Source organism: Sander lucioperca, chromosome 24 (assembly GCF_008315115.2).
Source record: "Sander lucioperca isolate FBNREF2018 chromosome 24, SLUC_FBN_1.2, whole genome shotgun sequence".
Lineage (NCBI taxonomy): Eukaryota > Metazoa > Chordata > Actinopteri > Perciformes > Percidae > Sander > Sander lucioperca.
In genome coordinates, this window is record NC_050196.1 from 8577949 (window position 1) to 8604118 (window position 26170).

General features: G+C 41.9%; 2 protein-coding genes across 2 annotated transcripts in view; one reads left to right on the forward strand and one right to left on the reverse strand.

Annotated features, from left to right (window-relative positions):
• The window catches only part of LOC116044715 (semaphorin-5B-like), a 33572-nt gene extending 21584 nt beyond the window's left edge, over positions 1-11988 (reverse strand). The window contains exons 1-2 of the mRNA XM_031292131.2: positions 11736-11988; positions 6241-6290 (exon numbers count right to left, since the gene is read on the reverse strand). The gene's annotated coding sequence lies outside the window, so the exon portion shown is untranslated. The remainder of the gene's footprint in view (positions 1-6240; positions 6291-11735) is intronic.
• Positions 11989-13696: 1708 nt separating this feature from the next.
• On the forward strand, positions 13697-25610 carry kpnb3 (karyopherin (importin) beta 3). Its single transcript, XM_031292130.2, has 26 exons — positions 13697-13965; positions 16619-16699; positions 17614-17806; positions 17961-18063; positions 18181-18277; positions 18368-18472; positions 19092-19214; positions 19431-19551; positions 19675-19762; positions 19900-20006; positions 20087-20211; positions 20445-20534; positions 20669-20842; positions 20976-21194; positions 21285-21368; positions 21472-21604; positions 21732-21853; positions 22417-22513; positions 22629-22801; positions 22913-23024; positions 23156-23211; positions 23311-23433; positions 23640-23859; positions 23951-24179; positions 24285-24426; positions 24572-25610. The coding sequence occupies exons 1-26, from the start codon at positions 13885-13887 to the stop codon at positions 24656-24658; spliced, it is 3285 nt and encodes a 1094-aa protein (XP_031147990.1). The 5' UTR covers positions 13697-13884; the 3' UTR covers positions 24659-25610.
• Positions 25611-26170: the final 560 nt, after the last annotated feature.

Sequence of the window (26170 nt, forward strand, 5' to 3'; positions counted from 1 at the left end):
CTGTGGATGCGGGGAGGGGCCCATAGAAAATGCCTTTCTACAGGGCCCAGAATTTTGTGCTACGCCCCTGTTAACATACCTGAATCTTTGACCGAACTGTTGCCGCTCGAGTTGCATTGTGGGTAATTTAGGCACCAGGTTTTGACAAGGAAGAAGAATACGCGGCATAAAAAAGACGATATCTGATTCTGCTGCATCGATATTGATCCTATTTTAAATTGTCCATGGCTAAAATCCTATATGCAACCATCTGTACCGCGGTAGTAAACTTGTTTTTTTGTTTTTTGCATTGTCCCTGACAAATGAACTAATAAATAAAGTGGTCATATCAGTCGAAGCCATGAAAGCAGTTGAACTGTCAGCTGATGTCTGTCAAATTGAAGGATAAACTAGTTCAAAATGGCATAATCTTCCAACCATTTACTCACATTTATTGCAAAAAAGACTAAAGTTCTTCTAAGCTACAGTTCATCAGATTTGTTAAGCTTCTCCCACTCTCCTTTAACCCTTAGACCAGCTTCATTGCAGCTGCTATGTGCTCGGGAGAATGGAGGCAGTGAATGTCTGCCTGTCTACTGCTCACCAGGGGGACTGAACGTGTGTGGAGGCAGAGGTTTTTTAACCTGCTGGGTCTGACATTGTTGCTTAATGAAGCATGTGGCCATGCTCCTCCACCGTGCAAAGGCTGGCCAGTAGAAGCCTAGTGTTCTGGGACTTGTCTATTCAGTGCAACGAGGGGGAGCAGCAGCAGACGTCAGTCAGATTCTTCAGGGGCAGTAGGAAATGTTCGGATTCAGATTCTCACACTCTGACCAGCCTTAGCAAAAGACTGCATGCTTATTAATTTTTCATAAGTCCTCACACCTAAATAACAGAAAAGGTTGTTTGTCAGTGCTCTCCAAACGACCCATATCAGCAACTTCAGATCCACCACCTCTGTTAAGGTTTGCTCAATTAAAAGTACTTTGTTAAGCTTAGAGAAAGATCGTAGTCACGATTAAAAGTAGGGATAGACCGATTATCAGCCCTGTCCGATTAACGGGCTGTTTTTTGGCAATTTGCAGATTATCTGTAACCGATTAATAAAATGTATTAAAAAGTGTGCTACACTACACTGGCTCCGCTACAGCTCTGTGTCTGTCCCTCTGCTTCGGTTTCACTCACCACTGAGTCCGACTTAATGTCCCGCCCACAACACGATCTGACTATCTTTTACTGTGGATTATGTTGAAAGTTTCTAATTTATTAAATAATTGCTTAAAGCATTTAAACAAGGTTTTGTGTTGGAGTTTGTAACATTCCAAAATCTTAATTTTGACTAAAAGATTTTCATTTCCACTGTAAATGCATATTGGTTCCAAATATCGGTTATCGGTTTCACTAACTACTAATAATCGGTATCAGCCTTGAAAAACCAGTATTGGTCGATCCCTAGTTAAAAGAAACCAACATTGACTGTTGTAGGAGACAGCATGCAAACAGCAGTCTACTGTGTTAAAGTCAGACACTGAGGACGCGGTGTACGCCCGACCATCCACCCCGATCGTCTTCCTGGAAGTTTGTTCTGCGCTATGGTGCGTCTGCCTTTGTTTATGACGAGAGAGGAGAGCCATTACTACAATGACCACAAGGGGCCAGTGTTGGACAAAAAGGAAGTAAAGGCGGGCAAACATTCATGCCTGTTTTTTCTGAAGCCATGAGCGTGTCAGAGCATTGGTGTTGGAAAAACACCATAAAGCCTAAACAACCTTTGAGAAGATTAGAAATACAGTCTCCGATTCATGTGACCTGTGTGTTTGGACTGTGGGAGGAAAACCACAGGAACACAGAGCGAACATGTGATCCACACAGAGAGGAACACTGCCAAGAATTTAACCCTTTTACAGCCACCGTGCATAACGTTTAAGATGTGGCTTCACTGTATCAATCATGAATAAACGTAAACATATAATAAAAAAAACATATGACTGGTGTACATCTATTAGCATCTATTGCAGCTCTATATCTGCCTGTTATTCCTCTCTGAGAATAAAATTAATTTCACAATGATCTCCAATATGGTCCTGAAATGTGTACTCTTTGCTCTTTATTTTTAAGGTATATATTTATTTGTAATTGTTATTGGTAATAGACAGTGGCCTATTTAAAAGGGGATTTAAAAGAGGATGCTAACACCATGCTTCTCTGCCTTTCACAGCAGTCACAACACTAATAGTATAATTAATTGCAAATGAAATATAAATGCCACATTGCACCACACACCATACTGGAATATGCATCCGCCTCAGGTACAATTTGGGAACCGACACAACCGCAGCAGTGGTTACAATCGTCAGATTACAGATCTTCTGAATGTCTTCCAGAAACTGTAGAACCAACCAACTCACTCTGATACTGAACATGAGATGTGTTGACCAAAGCAATGATTATAATTGGCCTTAAAGTCATTAAATGTGTCCCTACTCTGCAGAAGGGTCTATTATTATCCATCACTTCTGGAGACACTGCAACAAAAACAGCTCACTGCTAACTTCTTCTCAAAAACCTATGCCCATAGATAGATAGTTTACCTGCCCTCTTATTTCACTTTGACATTTATTACCAGCACTTGATTTGTTGCAGTGTCTTCAGTTATAAACATATGCAAGCCCTGTATGGTAAAAAGGTTCAACTATTTCACCTATGCATATCTATTAATCAGCACTCTCTCCACCAATATAGGGTTTATTAAATTGCCATTTCTCACAATTCAGACTATAACCTAACTGATACTGATCTTGACTTGTAACACCTTAAAAAGAAACCATGTTTATTTGTGACCTCTTGTCACACGATGCATCTCACACGACCCATACACTAATGCTACAACGGTTAGCAGAACTAGCTGCAGCCTCCAGAGTCTCCGGTGAAAATGCTGTGACACATGTGTTTGGACAGCGTAGTAGTGATCCTGTAGCACTTCATAACAGTTGTACAACACTGCAGAGGTTTTTGGCAAACTCTCCATTTTTCTTTTAGAAGTTGATGTGTAGCCAGTTATTGGACCTTAGAAGAAAGATTTTTTTTTAATCTCCTGGTTGTCTGCAAGCTTGAGACTGAGCTTAAGATTTTCAAGCGTGCTTACGAAATTAAAGTAACATGGAACTTGAGTATTTTTTTGTGAGCCTCTCTTCTTTTTTAAAGAACTTTCTATTCAAGCACTCTTGGCTTTGTCTTCAGACAAACTGAAGCAGTAGAACATTTCAGTCTTCTTTTCAGGAGGCCCTCCCACGGTGTGTGTCACTTGGATACCTTCGACCCAATGCTTGTATATGAATGAGTTGATTCGAAGGAGTGGGGAGTAAAGCATGGATGAAACTCTTCTGTGGCAATGTGACCACTAAGCTTACTAAGTTTGAATGCGCCATACTGACACTGTGAAGGTGCTGTTTCTTATTCTGTAAGGATGAGTAAAACCTCAAAAAACAAAAGAGCTATTATAGGGAATCATATTGTGATCTGACAACAAAAGATCTACAAAAAAACCTTGAAATGCTTAATAACACTTCCACCAGGATTACACAGGCTAAAAAATGAGCATGCTGGGTGTAAACGTTAAATGAGTTTCAATAAAATACTGACAAATCCTCTTTACTGAGGTGATATATGACAGGGAAATTAATTACAAGTAATTATTTCCTTATTCAAAATCCCCGTCATTTGTTCCTCCATGGCATAAACAATAAAAGGAGGGTGTCCAGCATTTGACCTTTTTATATCAGCCTCTTGTTAAACTCTCTTGTATTTGGACTTCATCCAAATATCATCAAAAGAAACAGACACACACACACACACACCTCCCTACACCAAAGAATCTGGGATTCCAAACCCCAAATTCCTCCTTAAATAAGGAGGGCTCACAAAACAACAGCTGCTACCAAAAGCAAATCTGGAAAAATCTCTCTGACTGTTAGAGTAGCAGCTCCTACTCGACAGTAGGACCACCTATAAAAGTAGTAATATTAATTATCAATGAAGTCAGTTTAGTTGGAGCAAACAGACACTGAGAAGGCATCCAAAGTCTCTTTATCAAAATATTCAGAGAGGACCATTTCCGAGGCAGTGTTCTCAGCTCCTTCCTACTGGGGTGAATGGCCTCTCTGTGCAACCTGCCAACTATCTGCCAATGGCTGCTCTCTTTTACAAGTGAATAGACTGAGTTTAGCCACAGTTAAAAGACACACTAACGTGCCATGGCTGCGCCACAATGGCTACTCGGGTAATTTGCCAAACCTAATGATGCCGGTTTGGCCCCGGCTAGAGGAGGTAGAAAGCAGGAATCCTAAAGAGGCACACAGCTGCACTGATCCCTCTCTTCCTATCTCCCCTCTCTCATCTCTGTCTCCCTCTGCGCTCTTATCATGAACTCCATTTCTTTTGATTTCTGGAAAAAAGACACAACTAGCACGTATAAAACGCATACCTTATGCATTCTCTGAAAATGCTCCACTATCAAGACTTTTCCCACTTTGAAGAAAAGTCATTAGACTAAAAATGACAGGTATGTCCAACCATTCCTTACATCTACCTGCTCAGCACCAAACAGCAGAAAGACACAGTTGGGGAAGCACATCTGGGCTACATAAATAATATTGACCTGCAATTAGCTTAGCTTGTTAGAGTTAGCTTGTTTAGCTTAAGCGATGCCCCCAAGTGGTCAAAATAGATGAATGCAGTTTTAACTAATCACAAGACATAATGTGCAAAGACAAATTCAGAGTGAAAGGATGTATTTGCCTAAAATGGACAATAGTTGTAATAAATCAATAAGGCGCTATGCAGAGGCAATAAATCCTCAGGAACTACGCCAAGTTTTTGCAAAAGTGCATCCACCATCTCATTATCTCCAGTGCAGGTCAACAAGATAAGTTCATGCATATGATTGGACTGAGAGGCACACAGAAAAAAACATTACTTACAGCACAATCACACTAAGAACTGCAGCCTCAAAAATGTATCATACAATTCAATCCACACCAACAGTTTTATTAATAGTATTATTACAGATACTCTTTGCCATCTTTTTCCAAACCATATACAGTCCAGTACAACCACCTATCACATGACTGATGCTCCATGTTTAGGTCATGTGATGACAACTGAGCAAACTCCATCCACTAAGGAAGACCGTGAGATGAGGTTCAAAGCTCCAGTAAAGGCAAGAAAGTGCAAGATAGTTACCAAGGCTAATGAGTTTAACATCTGACAATCTTTAAACAATGTACCATAATAACCTTCACAAAGGTAGTATGATGCAAAGCCATTGTTTTGGATTCAATATGATTTTAACAGTGTTTCTAAAATATTGTCCACCCCTTGAGGAGGTCTTGTAAATGGAAGTTAAATTATACGTTTGGGTTTATTATCTCGGTGATGCCAGGTATGACTAGTATTTTACAGTAACGGCTCAAACCTCACTCTCCATCAAAATACCATAAAAAGAATGGCCAATTAAAGATATGTGCCTTGATCCTATTAGTCATCTAACTATGAGGGGTGCCAGCACTGTTCCCAGCAATTATTTGGGGAGAAAGGGACATAATAATTGTAATTTTTACATAGAAATTGCCAGGTACGTGCTGCTTTTAGTCAAAAAATATTCATCAGTATCCCGAGAACACTGCCAGAGGGTACAATCAGTGCAATATGTGGCTCTTGCTTGACAAAAGGCCAATTGTTCATCTATTGAATGATCACGCTCAAAAAAAAATTCTCATTCAGACAATATTTTAGAATCCAGACTGAGGCTATTGTTCCAGGCTTTCTCCCTGCGCTTTTCTCTCCTAAACCATCCCCATGCCAATTTCAGCACTCATGCTTTAGCCAGAACAAAGGAACTATCCACTACACATTACCTGAACCCCTCCAATGTTAACACGTCTATCCATGCAACACGTAGTCTCCGCAAGGGGAGACTGATTGATTGATATAAGCTGAGGCTGAGAATGAGAAGGGGGGAGGGAGAGGTCGTGGGTCATGTTAAAGATCATTATAGGAGAAATTAGCCTGCAGAGAGGAAAAAGACTATCTGACAGGCAGGCAGAAAAAATAGCCACAAAAAGTGTGCGACTTAGACACAAAGATGGAAAGAACAACACAAAAGAATAAGTAATTGCACTGAAACAGCCAACCTCCACATGGGATATATACGTGCATGAATACACACACTGCACACCGGGATATACAGGAAAATAAACTTACTTGTTCACCATCACCAAACTGCTCTGGAGGACAAACGGGTGGCACAGATCCTTCACATGGTGAGAGAGAAACAAGAGAGAGAGAACTTGTTACACATCGACACACAGTGGCACGCTGACCAGAGTGTGTGCAGGGGGGGAGTAAAGGGGTGTGTGGGATGGGGGAGAGCAAAGCATTCCTGTTTGTGCAGAGCAAACTTAACTCTCTGAATAGAGAGGGATGTCTGCCCTGTGTGAGTGTGTGTGTCTTTATTGTTATCCTTTGATTTTTTTCTAAGAAATTAGGTCCGTTTAAGGTTGTAATCAGCCAAACTGTAAACAACTGCCAAAAACAATCCTTGTTAAATTGGATTCAGAATGACAAAAGAAAAAAGAAACATTCAAGAATCCGACGAAACCCCACCAACTGATGAAAGATCTTCACTGAATTCAACTCCTGATGCACCTTCCAAGTTGCTGACACTATTTCAAGATTTCAAACATACTAATAGGACTTTGCTATTAGAAACAAGTCCCAAACATTCTGGCCTTGCCTTTAGTGGCAGTCTTACTCTTTGTAATTGCTCTTCAGGCTAATTAATGACATTTTCATTCGGTTTCATTGAAGCCTATTGGCACTGGACACACAGACAACTTGTATCCTTTAACTATGATGGAAATGTACTGCATTGCACAAAATGTGCACTTGCACATATTCTCCTGGTGGATTTATGTGTTTTTTCATACAGAAATAAGTTTTGCATGCAACTTCTCTGCAGTATAAAGTACACAGTTTATTTTTTCTTAAGATAATTTTTTGGGCATTTCAGGCCTTTATTGACAGGACAGCTGAAGACATGAAAGGGGAGAGAGAGGGGGGGAATGACATGCAGCAAAGGGCCGCAGGTTGGAGTCGAACACGCGGCCGCTGCGTCAAGGAGTAAACCTGTAGATATGGGTGCCCGCTCGACCAACTGAGCTATCTGGGTGCCCAACCCAGTTTCTTTTAGTAAAAGCAAAACCTGAAAATCTAGTGCTAATTGTGTTCTTATAACAAGTAAAATGCATTGAGTTACGCTGCTGTTGGCTTACTTCTTCTAACTATTTGCATCTAAATCAATGTACATAAAGTGATCTGAGGTCAATCTTAAATCGTTTGGATACAAAATGAGTCTTGCTGTTGGTCGAGCACAGCTGCAGTATCATCAATGTGCAAATGAATGAGGAGGCAGAGTCAATAGCAAATGCCATTAGCTCAGACAAACATTTTGTTTGCCTAAACAAAGGAACCCAGTCTGGCCTCCAGAGTCACCTGATGGCCGGCAGAAAGTCCGATTTTGTTTACTGGCAAACAGGGTTTAATTTAATGTGAGCCATCAGTGACAAAAAGCGTCCACTTCCTGTATCTGTTGACTGAGTTTCATAATCTTGGGTCCTTGAGGTTCATTCAAATCCCACTTCAAAGCATCAATTACTTTCAACTCTGTGGTAAAATAGTCTAAACTCAAGTAGTAAGCGAACCTTTACTTTGGACTACTTTATCATAGAATCAGTACGTGTACCCAAGGTTGAGGATGAAATGAAATGAAATTAATTTTTTTCAAAAATGGCCCCCAGAGTGGATGCATCTGATTATAAGGCCTTGGGCTTTTTAGCATGGACGGGGAAAAGAGAGCTTTTGGAAATCGATGAGGTGAGCCTGGTCGGGGACGAAGATCTTTACGCGAACAACGTAAAAACCTGTCATTTTCAACAAATGTACTGTCTTAGTGTGGACATACTCTGTGTCAACAAGCAGGAAATATGACTTGTTTTTTTTTTTTTTTACTGTTGACAGCAGCACCAATCAGGCATGGCTACAGAAGTGCCAATCTGAGAAGGCGAAGGGATGACCTCCCATTCAAAAATTAATGGCACCAATAAATCATATCCACTGAAAAATGACAGGATGGTTTAGCTTCCCGCGTTCCCAGCAGAGCATATGAGACAAATAACATTTCCCGGCCTCATCCCCAACCTTTACAGAGCAGGACATTCATCTCTCTCAGCCTCAGCCTCACCACAGCCGAGTACCAAACCCCCCTGAGAGGATGAATGGCTCGTTCCTGTGCAAACTTCAGGATGACCTCCTCCACCTCTGTTTTTACAGCCCTCCTGTCACTGCTGGGGCTGAATGATTACAGGCACAGTGAGAAGCAGGGGGGTGCTGAGTAAAACCAAACCAGGATTAGTGAAAGCTGGCCAGGTTTGAACATTATAGAGAACAGCGAACTTCAGGGGAGCTGAAAGATGGCCTCCAAGCTGTCAACTTAACGAGTGAATATGACTTCTATATCACCTTGTATGATTCTGAAAATGTATTAGTGCTGGTTTAGAGCACATTCAGCCACCTGTGATTGCCTCTAACTGCCAGCGTCTTTTTAAAAGCCTAAATCATTTGTTTTGTGTCCACCTCCGAGCACATTAGGTTAAAATCAAGTGGCTGTTATGAGCACCTTTGAACATTTTAGTAGCGTCTGCATTGTACGTTTTTGATTTCCTGTCATTTGTAGCAATCAGTTTAGTCTCAGAACAGTATAAAAACATCAGTGTATCTGCAAATCTGCCCTTTAACTACTTTTAATTAGTTAAAAGTTAGTACATGTAGTGAGATTTGCTCAATATTAATATTAATATATGAAATATACTTTTAAATTAGGTTTTTCAACTTTAAACCTGCACTGATTTTTCTGCCACTTGGGGGCAGCAACAAATTTCCCATTACACCTTTGATTCATAAGAAAATATTGATTTGTACAGCTTTAACTAGTCCAACATTTGGGCTAAAGGCAAGACAATTCTGCTAAGAGGCCACTGTTTTTTTCTATGAGGCTTTTTTCTCTGTGGGCTTTTAGAGCAAACACTGATAAGAGCAGTGAGACTGAGGCAAAAAGTGGTCGCCGAAAACCGCTAACACCATCTGTAGAGCTGAATGTAAAAAAGTTTATATTAGGTCATCTCCAATGATTTCCATTAATCCATGACCAGCTGCGAAGGAGGCCTACAGTGGTTACCCAACAACTCTTAACCCCCAAAACCAGCACTCGACCCCCACCACCCCACGTCACAGCGCTCAATGGATGCCTTGTCCAGCACATAGCGCTCCACTGTGAAACAAGTCTGTGTGTCACAAAGAAATATTGACTTTTAATGCTTCAAACATTCAGCTTGCTCCGTTTTAAACAAACCTGGCTGTGTTGATTTTTTTAAAACCCAGCAGTCACTGAGGTTTACCTTTCTACTGGAGCAACAAAACTGTGTTTACACACACACACACACACACACACGTAGAAGTGCAGTTTATAGGTTAGACAAGCAGCGCAGGCGGGACACTTGATGATATGCATCTGCGGAAATATGCTAATGTAAAAAGTCATGAGAAATGTGCTAAATATGAGATATCAAATTCACCTAGCTTAGTGTAGGTCCAGGATGTGCTCAGCCTTACTTGCAGTAACATAAAATAGGGGCAGGGGTAAGCTGCTAGCCTAGCGCCGTCCTATGTGAAAAAAAACGTCCAAACCTGTCTTATTTACTATTCATATCTTGTTTATTTACTTGTGTAGAAATAGAAATGTAAAAATGAAAAATGGTGGTTTTAGGAGCAGTTAGCCTTTGAGTTATTTCTTGACCAAGGGTTAGGGTTAGCAGCATCTCACGTAGCATCTCAAAACTTTACCAAGACTGTCACTTATGATTGAAAGGTTGTTGGTTTAAATCCCTTAATGGGTGCTCTCCTTTCCCCAGCAACTACTATCATGGTCCTGTAAGCAAAGTGCTAAACGGCAAAATCTCATACACTGACGCTGGAAGACTGTGGCTTTCTACAGAGTTTTCCGAGAAAAACACATAACAACTTTCCCTGAATAAATAAAGTTTAAGCAATCTCACACACACCGTCTCAGAGTCTGAATTCTGGGTGGAGAAAACCTTAACACCCAGCCGCCTGTCCATCAGCCTCTCAGCACTAAACTCGCAATTTCTCTCCTAATCCATCTTTCTCTCCTTTTCCACTTCAACCTGACCTCATGTGAAACTGTGGAGGTCTGTGGGTAACTCAGGCGTCCAGCTTAACGATTTAATGCCACTTCCATGTAGGGGGTTATATATTAGCTGCAGTAAGTCCTTGTATGTAGTGAGGGCTTAGCAGCTCTGTTTCCATTCAGGTTGTAAACTGATGTTTAAAAAGTGGCGGAAAATAAAATAATGAATGAATCTACTAATGTCCTTAACCATAAACTATAAATAAATACATCTGATATTTCCTACATGGTTGGTCCTTGTCTTCTTATGACTGCTTGCTAACTGCTTTTCAATGGTTATTGTAGAGTTTTACATAGCTGAATGTTTTTCACCTTCAGCCTTTGACTTCCATTCATTTATGAACAAAAGCATAGCTGACAAAAAAAGGAAACATGATGGATTCAATTTGATCAAAGCTCAGAGTAATCTGCATTTTAAGCTCAAAAGTTGTCATGACCCCAGCTATTAGAGAGTAATTGTCATATTTGAGTATGGTATATTATGTATTTTCAAAGACACAGTAGGGGTCTTTAGAATAGATGTAATAAGTTAATATGACCCAACAAAGTAAATAGTACATAAACCAAACCAGTAAGAATTTCAAATGTGTTAGTGAAACTATGTTTGTCTAAACAGTAACTAAGATGGTTTAGGCTCCACTAGTTTTGTTGCTCAGCCTGTTATGCTGTTTAAGCAGACAACTTAAAAGGGTCCTATCACTACACACAACATTGACAGGGTATGAGAATGAACACATTAAGCTATTTGAAATGTGAAGGCAAAATACTGGAGCAAATCTTTGTATTAGCTTTAGCAGGATCCGCTCTTCTCACATTATAGTACAAAAAATGATGAATCTTGAGCGTGTCATGAATAATTGACTGTAAACTGTTAATACTGCAGCTCTGCAAACCCAAACTAGAAGAGATATGTCAATCTCTACTAAAATGTGGCAGTTTAATGTTTGTTTATCAGCATAAACCATAAAAAGTTCTTTTTGTTTATGAATGAATAATGAATAATGATAAACTATGTTCTTCATCTCAATATACAAAGCAGCAGAATCACTTTACACGTAGTTCTCACACACTTCCTCCACCATAATGCAACTATATCAGGTAAAAAAGTAGATATTTCAAGCACTGTATGGTTGATTACAACTTCTATGCTATGCCGAATTTACCACAAGAGCTTGACATTTAATATTGGAAGTATGTTTTTATAGTGCAGAGCACGTGTTACGATTTGTATATTCATATATATAAATACATGTTACTAAATGAATTGCGCCGATTTGGATAGCGGCACAAATGACTTCATTTTTGAATGGAGTTCGGTGTTAATTATTTCAACGCCGGGGGCTAATTGAAACAAAAAAAACGATCATAAGTGGGCTATTTCCAAAAGCTTACACATGAAATAAAGTTAATGCATGTAAATTAATCGAGAGCTTACCTTTCACGTTCGATTCATCATGACATGGGATTCCTGCTGCTGGTTTAAGTTGTCAGGTTTCAGAGAGAGATGGTGCAGGCTCACAGCAGCCCGCTATCCAGAGGTCTAGACTCTGCTGAGGCTCTGAGAACAGTAGCAAGTCACAGGTTTAATTCAGACCAGTAGGGGTGCTGTCAAGAGCCAGAGTGGACCAAATGTGTGATAAACTCTGCGGGAATATCTGTCGAACAGGACTGAGTCTCATATGTCTGGAAAGTAAGCAGAATGATAGCATTAACAGTCGAAGAGTTCACATGAGTCTGTGTGTGTGATGTAAACCAATCAGTGTGCAAAAAAATTATTGATACCTCTGACACAAATCTACGTTAGCCAATGTTAAAAAAATAAATAAAAGACCCTTTGATGCATAGCAAGACATTTCCTAAACAACCTAGTTTAACTTTCTTTTTATATGTTGAGACAGAACAATGACATTAGAACAAAGAAAATAAGACAAAAGAAGAAAAATCATCTACTCAACTTACTTTATCTCTGGAGGACAAATGTCTTCTTGTCTGTTCACCAAATGTCTTCCAAATCTGTTGCAGCTTGTTAACATAGCCTATCTCACCTGCAAACATACAGATTTCATTGGCAGAGGTTTGCTGGCTTCATTGGGGCAAAAGATGCATTGCAAAAATCACAAAAAAAAAGCTTGGCTGCCATCTACTGGGACATTACCCTGCACATTCTATTGGTATGGTTGAGCTGTAAACAACTTTTTAATCATATAAATCATGCGGGCAATTTCATAATATTTATATATAAATGCTCTTGTTTTGAATGCTATCCTAAAGTTTCCAATCAACTATGTAATATGTAATTATTATATGTGAGGTAAGCATGATGCAGATTCAATTAGGCCTATAGTGTTGAACAAGCAGATATAATATATAGGATTATTTCTAACAAATGTCTCCCATTTTACTTAAGCTTTTATTTTAGGGATAGTAACAAAAAGAAACACACATTTCTCATTCAAAACTCAATCAGAAGTAAGTTCAAAATATAGGCCTAATGTAAAAAACAGTCATAAGGAATCTTGAGTTAAATCCAGAACTACTATTTTGGCATTTTCATTTTAAAGCTACCATTTTTATAGCCTATTTCTTCAGAGAACATCTTTACTAGGCGTGGCTTACTTTAGAGTGAATAACGTTACCTATTTTATACAGTCTATGGTTAATACAGTATATTTACCCTTTTTGACACTTTATCATATCACATTTTACATGTGAAATAACACAAACATATATTTTACATTTTTGTGAGGCTGTTTTTAATTCTGTATTTATCCACCCAAATGTTGTGGCAGTGTTGAGAGGGTTTTAAAACAGCATTTAGTGATTTATATAAAATATAAAATATGAAAAATCCAAATAATTGAGTATATAGCCTATTTAGTATGTTTTAAATCCTGGCAACAATTACACTTCAAAGGTAATTTTAGCTAACCATAGTTTTTTTTTTATGAAGTCATAAACAATAGATCGTTACAGTGGTGGAAGAAGTATTCGTGGCAACAGAATACTTGTTCTGTAATGTTAGAGCCCCACTGTGAGGGACTTTATCTGAAAAGTAACCAAGCAAGCTAGCAATAACGTTAGCTGTCATAATATAACGCTAGCTAATGTTAGACGAACAAAAAGTACAAAAACGTTACTTCCCTCTGAAACGAAGTAGAATAGACGTCTAAAGTAACATAAGCATAACATTTTAATACTCAATTTAAGTACAAGTACAGCAACATTGCACTAATGTACTTGTAAGTACAGTAACGTTGAGTACATTTCACGTTACTTTCCATCACGGCTAATATACATGTACAATAACAATGCAGTGATGTACTAATTTCCCGCGCTTTAGTCATTCATTATTAGCTAACAGGAACAACGCATTCGCTTTTCTGTGTCGATTCCATCCAATAGACGCTGAGAACCCGTGTAAGCCAATGGCGTGCGTTTGATACAAGTATTTGGTCCAATGAATGGCAAGTAGAGTTGCTAAAGCAAGCCAATAGAACGTTAGCAGCATTGTGTGACCGAAGCAGGTTCTGCCGGGCTCATTTCGCCGCTTCTCCACCCGGCTGGTCTTTTTGGATCTCACTGCAATGGCGGAACAGCAGCAGCAGTTCTACCTCTTGCTGGGCAACCTGATGAGCCCTGACAACAACGTCAGGAAGCAATCAGAGGTGAGATAACAAAACGTAGCTGATTTCACGAGTGACAAGTTTGGCGATTGTGGAAATCAGTGCGATCAGGTTAGCTTTTGCTAACCGCCTAGCTTTCACGTCAAGCTCGTTAGCCCACGTGCAATGGGAAGCCGAAACTAACGCTAACTACCTCCACCATGTTGCGAAGCTAAGTGGACACAATGCAGATCATGCTGACACTAACCCACCCGTGACTCTTGTGTGTGTTTGTGTCAGTCGTTTGGATTCAAAGTGAAATGTTCCGTTTGTTGGGGACCAATCCCACATTCTCCAGCTGACAGTGAAGCTAAGTTAGTCCTCTAGCTAGTAGAGTAACAGGAAGTAGCATGAAGCTAAAGATCTGCTACAGTGTTGCTAGTTTCATTAGCTAGCAAGCTGGCGTTAAACAGAATGGGTTGCTAAAATATTAGTGAAAGGGAATTCAGAAATGAAATACCGACACACATGTCACGTTATAGGTGTAATGATCACCATAACAACAGTGGTTTACGTTACAGATGTAGGAGGAGGTAACGTTGGGGAGCCAGTTCTTTTAGAGGGCGAGGTAACTGTGTTAGCAGTGCTTATGCAATGGCCTTCAGTCATTTTATCTGAAAGTCGGTTTAACAACACAACTGTTTTAAAACGTGTTTTCGTCGTTTAGTCAAATGTTACTCGTGAAGCGAATTATCTCAGTTTCAGTCACGCCAAGGCTCGTCTCCGTTCATCCCCTCTCACTGGATTAGTTATCTGGAGGATTTGTTTGGGCTGAGTCTGGCTGGCCTATTCACTTTTCCCCACCACGATTAGTCGCGGCAAAGCATTGTTACCACACTTTACCTCTTCAGCATCCGACGTTTGGATGAGGTGGTTGAATCTTATCACTCTCCCCTCACTGGCAGTCAGCGTTTTTCTTTATAAACCACTGACTGTCTGCCACGTTACTAAGCTCATTGGAATTCATCCTTTTATAGAAAGTCCCTTTCTGTGTTACACACACAATAGAAATTCATCCATCTGTAGCGGACTTTAAACCCATCTATGAACAGCTAAAGACTACAGCTACTAAACAGTTGTAGGTGTCCACATCCCTAGTCCCCCCCCCCCCCTGCAATACATGATGAGAGGGATGGCAAGTCATGAAGTATAATATTGTCTTTAAAAGTAGTGACCAAAGTGAAAGCGTTGCCATTGTCTTCATGTTGTGGGGGGGTTTCCTCTCTTTAGTAGTGGGAGGGGGGGGTTGCTATAGCTAGTGGGCACGTTTTACTGCTCAGCTTATTTATGGGAGATGGCACTTTGTCCACATATGATGACTGTGTCCTTTTGCAGAGACCTGGCTGGATCCTGAAGTGCCGGTGACATTCATCTTACTCTTTTTGTGTGCACAATCTGACAGCCACAAACTGCTTTATGATGAATCATGCATAAGTAACATTTGACTGGAATTGTACCTTGTACGATTTTATGTGACAAATAGAAAATGATTGATCATGATATCGAGCCACTGGGAGCCAAGAGCCCAAGAAATCAGTATATTGCGAGGAAATGAGGTTTCTATTTAAACATGTTTGTTCAGTAATCAGGTTTCTCTCCCACCATACTGTTACCACAATAATGCTCCTCCCTCTTTTGTCTTTATCATGTGAATGTGTACTCTTAATAATAAAAAAACAAACAAAAAAAACACTCAAATTCCATTTAAGGGGTTTTATGGTCACATAATCATGTTTTTCCTGCGTAAACTGGGTTCATATCCTTTCACGTAATAAAGGAAGCAGTTCTTTGTTTACCATTAGCACCACATGCACATGATCATCTGATATTTTCCTTGGAGCACACACCCAAGGTTCCACTGTATCCTCAGAGCATCATTTACATTTGCGTTTCTTTTGCATATTTAATCAAGCAGCTTAAGAACACTGTTGACCAAACCAGTTGTGCAGCAGGCGATGTGCATCAGAACAACCAGCCATGTTAAATCTTGGCCTCCAGTGAGATTCATATCTCATGATGTTGGAGATTTGAAGTGTCCAAACTGCAGTAGAACTTTGTGGCTGCTTCTATTCTTGTTTGCTATATTTAAACACTAATGGAGAAGTTTTCAAATCTAGATGCAATAAAGTTTTTATCAACATTTTATTCATTTAGAACATTTAACACTCCACACAAAATAAAACCCCTCCCCTCCCAAACCCATCCCAACAACATATCAGATCAGATAATTATTCATTTCTTACACTTGTATTTGTATCTTATTCTTTTTTTAGCCTGTTTTTATCTATTTCTTTCTAACTGCTCTTTTATGGTATGTAAACTACTTTGAATTGCATGTTGCTTAAATGTGCTATAGAAAAAAAAAAAGTTGCCTTGCCCTACAACCTCCAGCTTGTCAGTCAGTCACCAGGGCATTAAGAACCCTGTCATGCCTGCCTGTCTGTAACTGCGCCGTGGCCGCTTTTGGCTCGCCATCATATTGCAGCAAACGCTGTCCGTTTGGAGTTTTGATAAGTGTAACCACACTCTGTCAACATGCAGTGAGGGACATATATGCTCGCTCGTACTGCACATGTGTGGGGACAGACGCACAGGGAGTTCCCGATTTATAGATGGATGTCTCACTCTAACCACTGTCCATTCATTTTCTATGCAGGAGACCTATGACACTATCCTGGGCCAGACCAAGATCACATTCTTGCTGCAGGCAATCAGAGATGCATCTGCTGCAGAAGAGGTTTGTACTCTGAAACACTTACTTATGTTTACTAAGCTATTTCAGCCTGATTCGGAGAAGCAGCAAAACAACATAAGGGTTTTGAAATCACAGCTTGGTTGTCTTCCGTTTTACATGGATGCATAGTACTGAAAACGGACCCCTGCCAGCCAATTAGAAATGCATATTATCACTGGCCTTTGTATAAAGCCTTGTCATATCAGGAAGGAACATTTGAGTTTGAAAGCATTTATACTGTCAGTGTTGGAAAGTCCACAATGAGAATCCTGTCCGCATAACAGTAATATCTCTGCTTTTGAAAAGGTGCCACATTGACGGCATGTTAAGAATGTAGTCCGGCCGTCACACGTGCCCTCACCATGACCTGACACTAGGGCTCTCCATGAGTCACGGTTTTGGCATTTGAACGGTTATGTTTACTTGAGTCCACCAGCTGCTTGGTCCCTCATGCTTCCTCTCCTTTTCTTTACCTCAAGGCTGGTATTTTTAGAGTCTTGAAATGGGAGCAGCTAGAGAGGTGCTTGGCCCAGGGAGAGTGACTTTGCCTTTCTGAGATGCTGCCGGTTTTGTCAATGTGGTTGTTGTGGGTTTAAAAAAAAATTAAGTTTTATTTTTTTTTTTTTAGAGTGACCATTGATCTAAAAATGTATTCCACTAAATGTTCCTGCACATGTTTGGTAGCTGTAGTCGTACTGTTTTTAAATCACTGTTTGGATGGTAAACTGCCTAAAATAGATCCAAATGAAAGCTGTAGTATAAACTGGTTTATAATCATATTGGGATCAAACAAATACAAGAATAGCCGCTCTGCCTGACCAAACCAGAACTGGTTTGTTAAAAATAATGGTGTTTCATGTTGGGACCGTTGCGAGACGCATGACATAATGTTGAAACCAAATATTTTGCCCGCTCAGGTCAAACAGATGGCAGCCGTGCTGCTGCGGCGCCTGCTGTCGTCGTCCTTCGAGGAGATCTACCCAGGCCTGACCCTGGAGATGCAGACGGTCATCAAGACCGAGCTGCTCACCAGCATCCAGCACGAGACCTCGCCAAACATCCGCAAGAAGGTGTGCGACATCGCAGCTGAGCTCACCCGCAACCTCATTGGTAATGCTCCTCTTTAACTTTTTTTTTTTTTTTTGGTCAAATGTGGAAGTTTTTTACCCAATATTTCCCATCCTCTCACTATATGATTTTATTGTGACAAAATTGTCAAATATGGGGTATTCATTATAAAACTGTTGTGATGTCTTTCATCCAGATGATGATGGGAATAACCAGTGGCCAGAAGTGCTCAAGTTCCTCTTTGACTCTGTCAACTCTGACAGTGTCAACCTTCGAGAATCTGCCCTGCACATATTCTGGTGAGACCCAGTTCGCTTCATCCCAAATCTTTTATTTAGGCCACGATGACGTCGTACTGCTCATATGTTGAGACCGACGTACTGGTGGCTGACAGCTGTGTGTCTTGGCCTCCTCAGGAACTTCCCAGGAATCTTCGGCAACCAGCAGCAGCACTACATGGAGGTTATCAAGCGCATGCTCGTTCAGTGCATGCAGGACCAGGCAAACCCACAGGTAAGATATTACAAGGCGTGATTTTTGGGCATTTCTCTCCCTGATTTATAGGAACTGTACATTTTATTTTTAAATTTTTTTTCCCTGCAGATTCGCACCCTGGCGGCTCGGGCAGCGGCGTCCTTCGTTCTGTCAAACGAAAGCAACACGGCATTGCTGAAGCACTTCGCTGACCTGCTGCCAGGCATCCTGCAGGTAAGATACCAGGGGCCCTCTGTCTTGGTCCTGAGTCGGTTTGAATTGCTTTATTACTTTGATCATGTGACCCAGCTTACTCCCCATTCATTACGGATGCTATCTGTTTCCTACAAGGATGACAACTTGTCATCCAGAGCAGTATTTTGTGTGATGCCTGTATGCAATCCTTGCACCAGTAATGGCTTTTAAGCAGTCAGTGAAAGTTTCTACATGAGCCTCTTGAGACCCATTAAGTTAAATTGTTACATGTCCTGAAGTCTATGTACACTTTAGCTAATGCTAGCTTGGATCATACAGGAAAAGGCGTCATGTTACTGTAACTATGCACACACTATTGCAGTGTTTTTGCTTTTTCTGAAAGGCGTATCAAGTCTTATTATTCCTTGTCATGCTATGTAGAGATGACACGGTTTCAGTTGAGGAAAGAAGTTCTGTTGGCAAACAGAAGCTCTATTTCAACAGTGTTTAGTGAGAATTTTCATGTCTGTCTCATGATAGTAGGGGCAGGTTAAGGCCTTTAGATTGTGGTGACAGTGTAAATTCAGCAACAGCAGCATGCCACTGCCGAACAACTGTTTATGCAACACTAACTCCCGCTCATGATGTTCTTAATCAGGCAGTGAACGAGTCGTGCTACCAGGCAGACGACTCTGTGCTCAAGTCCTTAGTTGAAATTGCAGACACGGCACCCAAATACCTGAGACCCAACCTGGAGGCCACTCTGCAGCTCTGTCTAAAGGTGAGTCAGAGAGCACACCAATGCTAAATATGTCCGTTTAAAAAAATATTGTTTTTCCGAATGACTCATGCATGCTCATTTATGCATGGAAACATCAAAGAAACGCATCAAATTTGCATTTGACACAGAACATTTAACACAACAATTTTTTTTTTTTTACATTTAATAGTTTGACTGTAAGCTCTATGTGACCAACATGTTTCGTTGTCTCTTCAGCTGTGTGCCGACACCAACCTGACCAACATGCAAAGGCAGTTGGCACTCGAGGTCATCGTCACCTTATCGGAGACCGCAGCAGCCATGCTGAGGAAACACACGGCCATTGTGGCTCAGAGCGGTGAGGATTTGGTTCACCGTTGATTAACTAACACTTGAGTATTTCCCTAATACATTTTGGCCACCCAAAAAAGTTGGGCAGAAGAGTCTAGACGGTTGCAATACCTGCGTGTTGTGTCTTCAGTGCCGCAGATGCTGGCGATGATGGTGGACCTCGAGGACGATGACGACTGGGCCATGGCTGATGAGCTGGAGGACGATGACTTTGACAGGTAAGGCCTGGTGCCATCGCCATCAAGACACAAATCCACACTTTATATATATATAAAGTATCTTCAAAGAGGTTTGGAAATGTGTCCATACACTTGTTTGTGTGTCGAGTAATTTTGGTTCTTGTCCCCACCACCAGTAATGCTGTGGCTGGGGAGAGCGCTCTCGACCGAATCGCCTGTGGTCTGGGAGGAAAGATAATTCTGCCCATGATCAAACAGCACATCATGCAGATGCTGCAGAACCGTAAGTAAACCTGCTGATGACTTAAAAATATTAAATCGCTAAGCGTGAACATGTATTCAACCCAGTGTGTTTGTCGCTAGCCGACTGGAAGTACCGACATGCGGGGCTGATGGCGCTGTCAGCCATCGGTGAGGGCTGCCACCAGCAGATGGAGGCCATCCTCCAAGAGATCGTCAGCTTTGTCCTCCTCTTCTGCTCCGATCCTGTAAGAAACACAACTACGGACTTGATTGTTTAATACGACGATACAGCACATGGTAGTTACTTCAGCTCAGGGTACTTGGCTTTGCTTTCTGTGGTTCGTAGTGACGTTAGAGAGCACACTGATGGATGGATCTTCACCAAAATCTTTTACCTTTTTTGTGGTTACTAATGTTTCAGGACTTGTGTACATCTTGTATGGTGTTAATGATCTCTGCTTACTTGTTCAATCGTCAGCACCCAAGGGTACGCTATGCTGCCTGCAACGCTATCGGACAAATGGCCACAGACTTCGCCCCGACCTTCCAAAAGAAATTCCATGACAAGGTAACTAATCGATCCGTTCAATCTAATGCAATAAATTCAATTAGAAAAATAGGATACAGGTTCACGTTTCACAAAGTAAAGGTTTACCACTGTGGACTAAGAGGACCCTGACCCTGCATCCTCCTCCCTCCCAGGTGATCTCAGCCCTGCTTCAGACCATGGAGGATCAGAGTAACCCTCGGGTGCAGGCGCACGCTGCCGCCGCCCTCATCAACTTCACAGAGGACTGTCCTAAATCGCTGCTGATCCCATATCTGGACAGCTTGGTGCAGCACCTTCACGTCATCATGGTAGCCAAGTTGCAAGAGGTACAAATTTACACTTTTTGATAAATCTGTCAGGATCATAGCCCCTGTTAACACACTATACTCAGTGTTATTTCCTGTTTATATCCAGCCAGGCTGTCGGGAGTCTTAACTGTGTCCTCTTCTCTCCTCCCAGTTGATCCAGAAGGGCACCAAACTAGTCCTGGAGCAAGTGGTGACGTCCATCGCCTCGGTGGCTGACACGGCCGAGGAGAAGTTTGTGCCGTACTACGACCTGTTCATGCCCTCGCTCAAACACATCGTGGAAAACGCCGTGCAGAAGGAGCTGCGGCTGCTTCGTGGCAAGACCATAGAGTGCATCAGCCTCATCGGCCTGGCTGTCGGCAAGGAGAAGGTACGTCTGCACAGAGTGCGATCAAACTGTCCACTGACATCTTCGGCTGCCTTCTTCACATCTGTCCTTCTCCTACTGCTCTGTCACCAGTTCATGCCAGATGCCTCGGCCGTCATGCAGCTGCTCCTCAAAACCCAGACAGACTTCAATGACCTGGAGGATGACGATCCTCAGGTTGGTAGACTTGGAACATTACTTTGAACCCTCCCAGTTTTCTTGATTATTACCGTTGCAATATAGTCAACCTGTCGTCATGCGTTTGTTGCTCGGGGTTTAGATCTCGTACATGATCTCAGCCTGGGCCAGGATGTGTAAGATCCTGGGGAAGGAGTTTCAGCAGTACCTGCCTGTAGTGATGGGCCCCCTGATGAAGACGGCCTCCATCAAGCCTGAGGTGGCCCTGCTTGACAGTAAGTAACACAACAGTGGTTTTCAACTGTATACGGACTTCCCTTTTACAATGAAAAAGCAGTGGGCATTGCGAACAAAACCAAATGAAAGTTGCAGTATTTGAATATGTCCGCCTCTGTCTTGTAGCCCAGGACATGGAGAACATATCGGAGGATGACGGCTGGGAGTTTGTCAACCTGGGAGACCAGCAGAGTTTCGGCATCAAGACGGCCGGCCTGGAGGAGAAGGCCACTGCCTGCCAGATGCTTGTAAGTAGTAGGGCTGGGTATCGTTCAAAAATGTTCGGTACCCATATTGTGACTTTGATACCGCTTCCTAAACGATACAAATTTCAAAAAACCAATGAAATTACAACATTATGGCACAAATCCTTTCATTTATTTTTCAGCTGCGTAACGTAGATTTTTTTTTTTTTTTTTTTTTTTCTGCCTGCCCTTACGACGTGTAACGTTAGACAGCCATTCACCAGCATTATTAGATCTTGGTAGAAGCCTGCTGCATGCTTATTGGCTCACTGATGAGATTTACTCCATAGGTATCTAAATTGGGTATTGAATGACGAGGCATTTTTTGATACTCGATACTTTAGAGGCAATTTGGTCAGTGCCTAAAAGTATTGATTTGGCTACTCGGCCCTAGTGAGTAGTCCAGTTCGCTACAGCAGGAGCACTAAGATTCATGTATGTCCTGTCAGGATCCTAAGGGGGTCTGAGGCAGATTGATGTGAAGCCATTGTTTATCTCTCTGTAGATACTAAGGCCATGGCTCAGTCCTGTTAGTGAGACCCTCTGTGGTGTTGTTTTTTTTCCAGGTGTGTTACGCCAAAGAGCTGAAGGAGGGCTTTGTGGAGTACACTGAGCAGGTGGTGAAGCTGATGGTTCCTCTGCTCAAGTTTTACTTCCATGATGATATCCTTTTTATTACGGACTTCTGACCTTTTTTTTTTTTTTTTGAACTATAAATGGTGGCATATGTTTATAAGAGTAAGGGGCTTGATGATGGGCGTTTCCTTAACTGTCTCACGTGTGCGGGTGGCAGCAGCTGAGTCCATGCCCCTGCTGCTGGAGTGTGCACGGGTTCGAGGACCAGATTACCTCACCCAGATGTGGCACTTCATGTGCGATGCTCTCATCAAGGCCATTGGGACGGAGCCAGACTCTGACGTCCTGTCAGAGATAATGCACTCTTTTGCCAAGGTAACTTTAGTTTTTTTTTGTTTTTGTTCTTCTGAAATGTTCCCTGGTACCATTTCTATTATGATAGGATTTCTGACCTGACTGATTGGAGTGTTTGTTTTCTTTCTAAAGTGCATTGAGTTAATGGGAGATGGCTGTCTGAACAACGAGCATTTTGAGGAGCTGGGCGGCATCTTGAAAGGAAAACTGGAGGAGCATTTTAAGAACCAGGAGCTCAGACAGGGTGAGACTTTTATTACAACCATAGAGGCACTTTTTTTTTTTTTTTAACATTTTTCCCAAAAACTCCTTATCTCAGTCAATACAAGAAACTGTGTTTATGCATAATCCTCACAGAACATTTGTCCTTTACAGCTAAGAGACAGGATGAAGACTATGATGAGCAGGTGGAGGAATCATTACAAGACGAGGTAATTATTTTCACCTTGAAACATTTTTGTCCAATAGATTGTCAAACAATCTCGTGATAAAAATATATTGAAAGAGCCCTACTTTTTCATCTGTGACAGGATGAGAACGACGTGTACATCCTGACCAAAGTGTCGGACATCCTGCACTCGGTGTTCAGTAGTTACAAAGAGAAGGTGCTGCCTTGGTTTGAACAGCTGCTGCAGCTCATCGTCCAGCTAATAGTAAGTACTTCCTGTTTTCAGATCATCATGTACAAACGGTGAGCACTGTCTGCAGTCCTATTATGCACATTAGTATTTGTTCTCTTATCTTTACTTAAAGTTCCATGAGGAAAAGAAAGTGTAAACTACCACCAGATGGTGTCAGTCTGTTGGGTTAGGGTTATCACATACTGAGTTCAACAGTAACTAACTGAACTTGTCTTTAGTGTCCCAGCAGGCCGTGGGCGGACAGACAGTGGGGTCTGTGCATCTTTGACGACGTGGTGGAGCACTGCAGCCCTGCCTCCTTCAAATACGCAGAGTATTTCCTGCGGCCGATGTTGCAGTCTCTGTGTGACACGAGCCCCGAGGTTCGGCAGGCAGCCGCCTATGGTGTCGGTGTCATGGCTCAGTACGGAGGAGAGAACTACCGCCCGTTCTGTACAGGTATGGCCTAGCGCTGGTCTTCACTTGTGGTTTGTTGGCAGCTTACTGCTTTTAGTTGACTAGATGTCTTTGTCTATTTTCTGTGATCCAGAGGCCATTCCCCTGCTGGTCAGAGTCATCCAGGCAGCCGACTCGCGCTCCAAGGAGAACGTCAACGCTACAGAGAACTGCATCTCTGCTGTAGGAAAGGTCATGAGGTTTCGGCCGGAGTGTGTAAACGTCAACGAGATCCTTCCCCATTGGCTCAGCTGGCTACCGCTCAACGAGGACAAAGAGGAGGCCGTCCACACATTTGACTTTCTGTGCGACCTCATTGAAAGGTAGGGCAGCATCTGTGGAAATACCTTCTGAAATTGTTTAGTTTTTTAAACCAGGGGATGTACAAACTCTCTGAAATGTTTTTCCCTCCCATCTTCTCTCCAAAGCAACAACCCCATTGTCCTCGGACCAGACAACGCCAACCTTCCTAAAATCTTCCTCATCATCGCAGACGGAGTTGCAAACGAGTCGGTCAAGAGTGAAGACGCATGCAGCAAACGGCTGGCAAACGTCATCCGCCAAGTACAGGTGAGCCTTTATCGCACACCATAAGGTTTTACTGACAGGTGCATAGGATCAAAAACTGTTGACTGCTAAGAAACCAGACATAAATCAATATCTTGGTGTATGAAGCAGTTTATAGGTTGACCCTTTTTTATCTTGTGTCGTCCAGGTGTCGGCAGGGTTATGGACACAGTGTGTATCGACACTGAACGAGACGCAGCAGAAAGCCATACAGGACCTACTGAATACTGCCTGAGCCCCTCCGTCACCTCCCCGCTCTTTAAAAAGCCCATGAAGAAAAATTGAGCTCCTGGTTCTCCTCCATACAACTCCCTCTTCTTGCTCCTGCTCTGATCTGTAGTGTGTATGGATGCTGCCTTCCCCCCCCCCCCCCCGCCCAATCACCACCCTGACCCCGCTATTTCACAACTCCACCTACATTTAGCTGACTGGGGGAGCAGGTTGGTATATTTGACAATGGAGGACATTGGCCATCCACCTCAAAGACTTTCACCCTGAATCCAAGGAAGTGGGAACCAGAGTAAAGTGTAAGTCCCCATCTTATCAGTCTTCTATTTTCTGGCCGTTTTTGTTTCCAACCCAGAAGGACTCATTCTCCACGTCGCCCAACACATACATCATTGGACAGTCAGACTCGGAGGGGGCCACAGTGGGGGAAATGGGGACAGGACATTCTCGTGGACTGAGCAATTGAATGAGTTGGAAATGCACACTGGGCGATCACTGCCTGTCTCCTGTGAAATCTTTCTTTTTTGTATTTTTCTTTTTTTTGCGTTCCCAGTGTTGTTACCTGGGGGGGAAACGGCCTCTGTCTGCCATTGCTCAGAGGGTATGTTTATAAGTAATGGCATGTTAAGTGGCTAACTTTAGAAGACATAGTTAGGAAATTCACATCATCGTTGTCTGAGTTGATTTAAGCAGCTTTCCTCCATAGCTGTTCACAGGAAGATGAAATGTTTGCTTAACGGTTCTCAGCCCTTTAGGTAGCAGTGTAAGAGTAAGGGGCTCTCAGAAAAGAGCAATAATCTGTAGTTGGTCACAGCTACATGGCATGAATTGTAGAGTATCTGTTAAATACGTGCTACCATACTCTTTATGGTTTTGACCCTTTGCAGCCCTGCAGGTATGTGATGGAATTCCAGAAACTACCAACAATAAAATTCCATTTGAGAATTCTGAAAATTAAATTTTTTGTAATTTCTGTCTAAGTGTGAAGCTAGAGCCACCAAGTGACCGTTAGTTTACTAAAGATTAGTAAGGGGGGGATAGCAAGCTCAAATGTTAATATTGTCTGTTCAAAAACAAGAATGTAAGACTGATTTTATTGGGTTATGTGCCGGGCTATTTTTTTTGTGCAGCAGTGATTCCTGGATTCTGGGCTGGTTGCCTGGCGATGACCAGACTCCTGGAAGTCACTGGAATTTTAAGCCGTTTCCAGTCTGTTAAGCTCAGCTAATGGCTAACGTGTTTTAAAATTAAGTTTTATAAATGTGCCTTTACATTGTCCACCTATCATTCACCCACAGCGATCTCTAAAAATTGAGTGAGGTGCACACTATTTTATACCAGTTTGTATGCATGTTTTCTTTGTGCATACACATAATTGATGTGGACCCAGGCATTTAACAGACATTGGTTGTTTCAACAGAGCAGCCATGCTTTATTAGGACATCTAGACCAAAGAAAAGTTTAAATTAAAGCTTTCAACAAAACTCAGTCATGGATGGTGACCCCTGGCCCCTTCTGT

Bases quoted from the DNA above. Each gene is read 5' to 3' on its own strand.
- kpnb3 (XM_031292130.2), top strand. From the start codon at position 13,885: ATGGCGGAACAGCAGCAGCAGTTCTACCTCTTGCTGGGCAACCTGATG. The intron at 18,064-18,180 runs GTGAGACCCAGT...TGGCCTCCTCAG, and splicing joins TCTGCCCTGCACATATTCTG to GAACTTCCCAGGAATCTTCG. The intron at 23,212-23,310 runs GTAATTATTTTC...CATCTGTGACAG, and splicing joins AGGAATCATTACAAGACGAG to GATGAGAACGACGTGTACAT.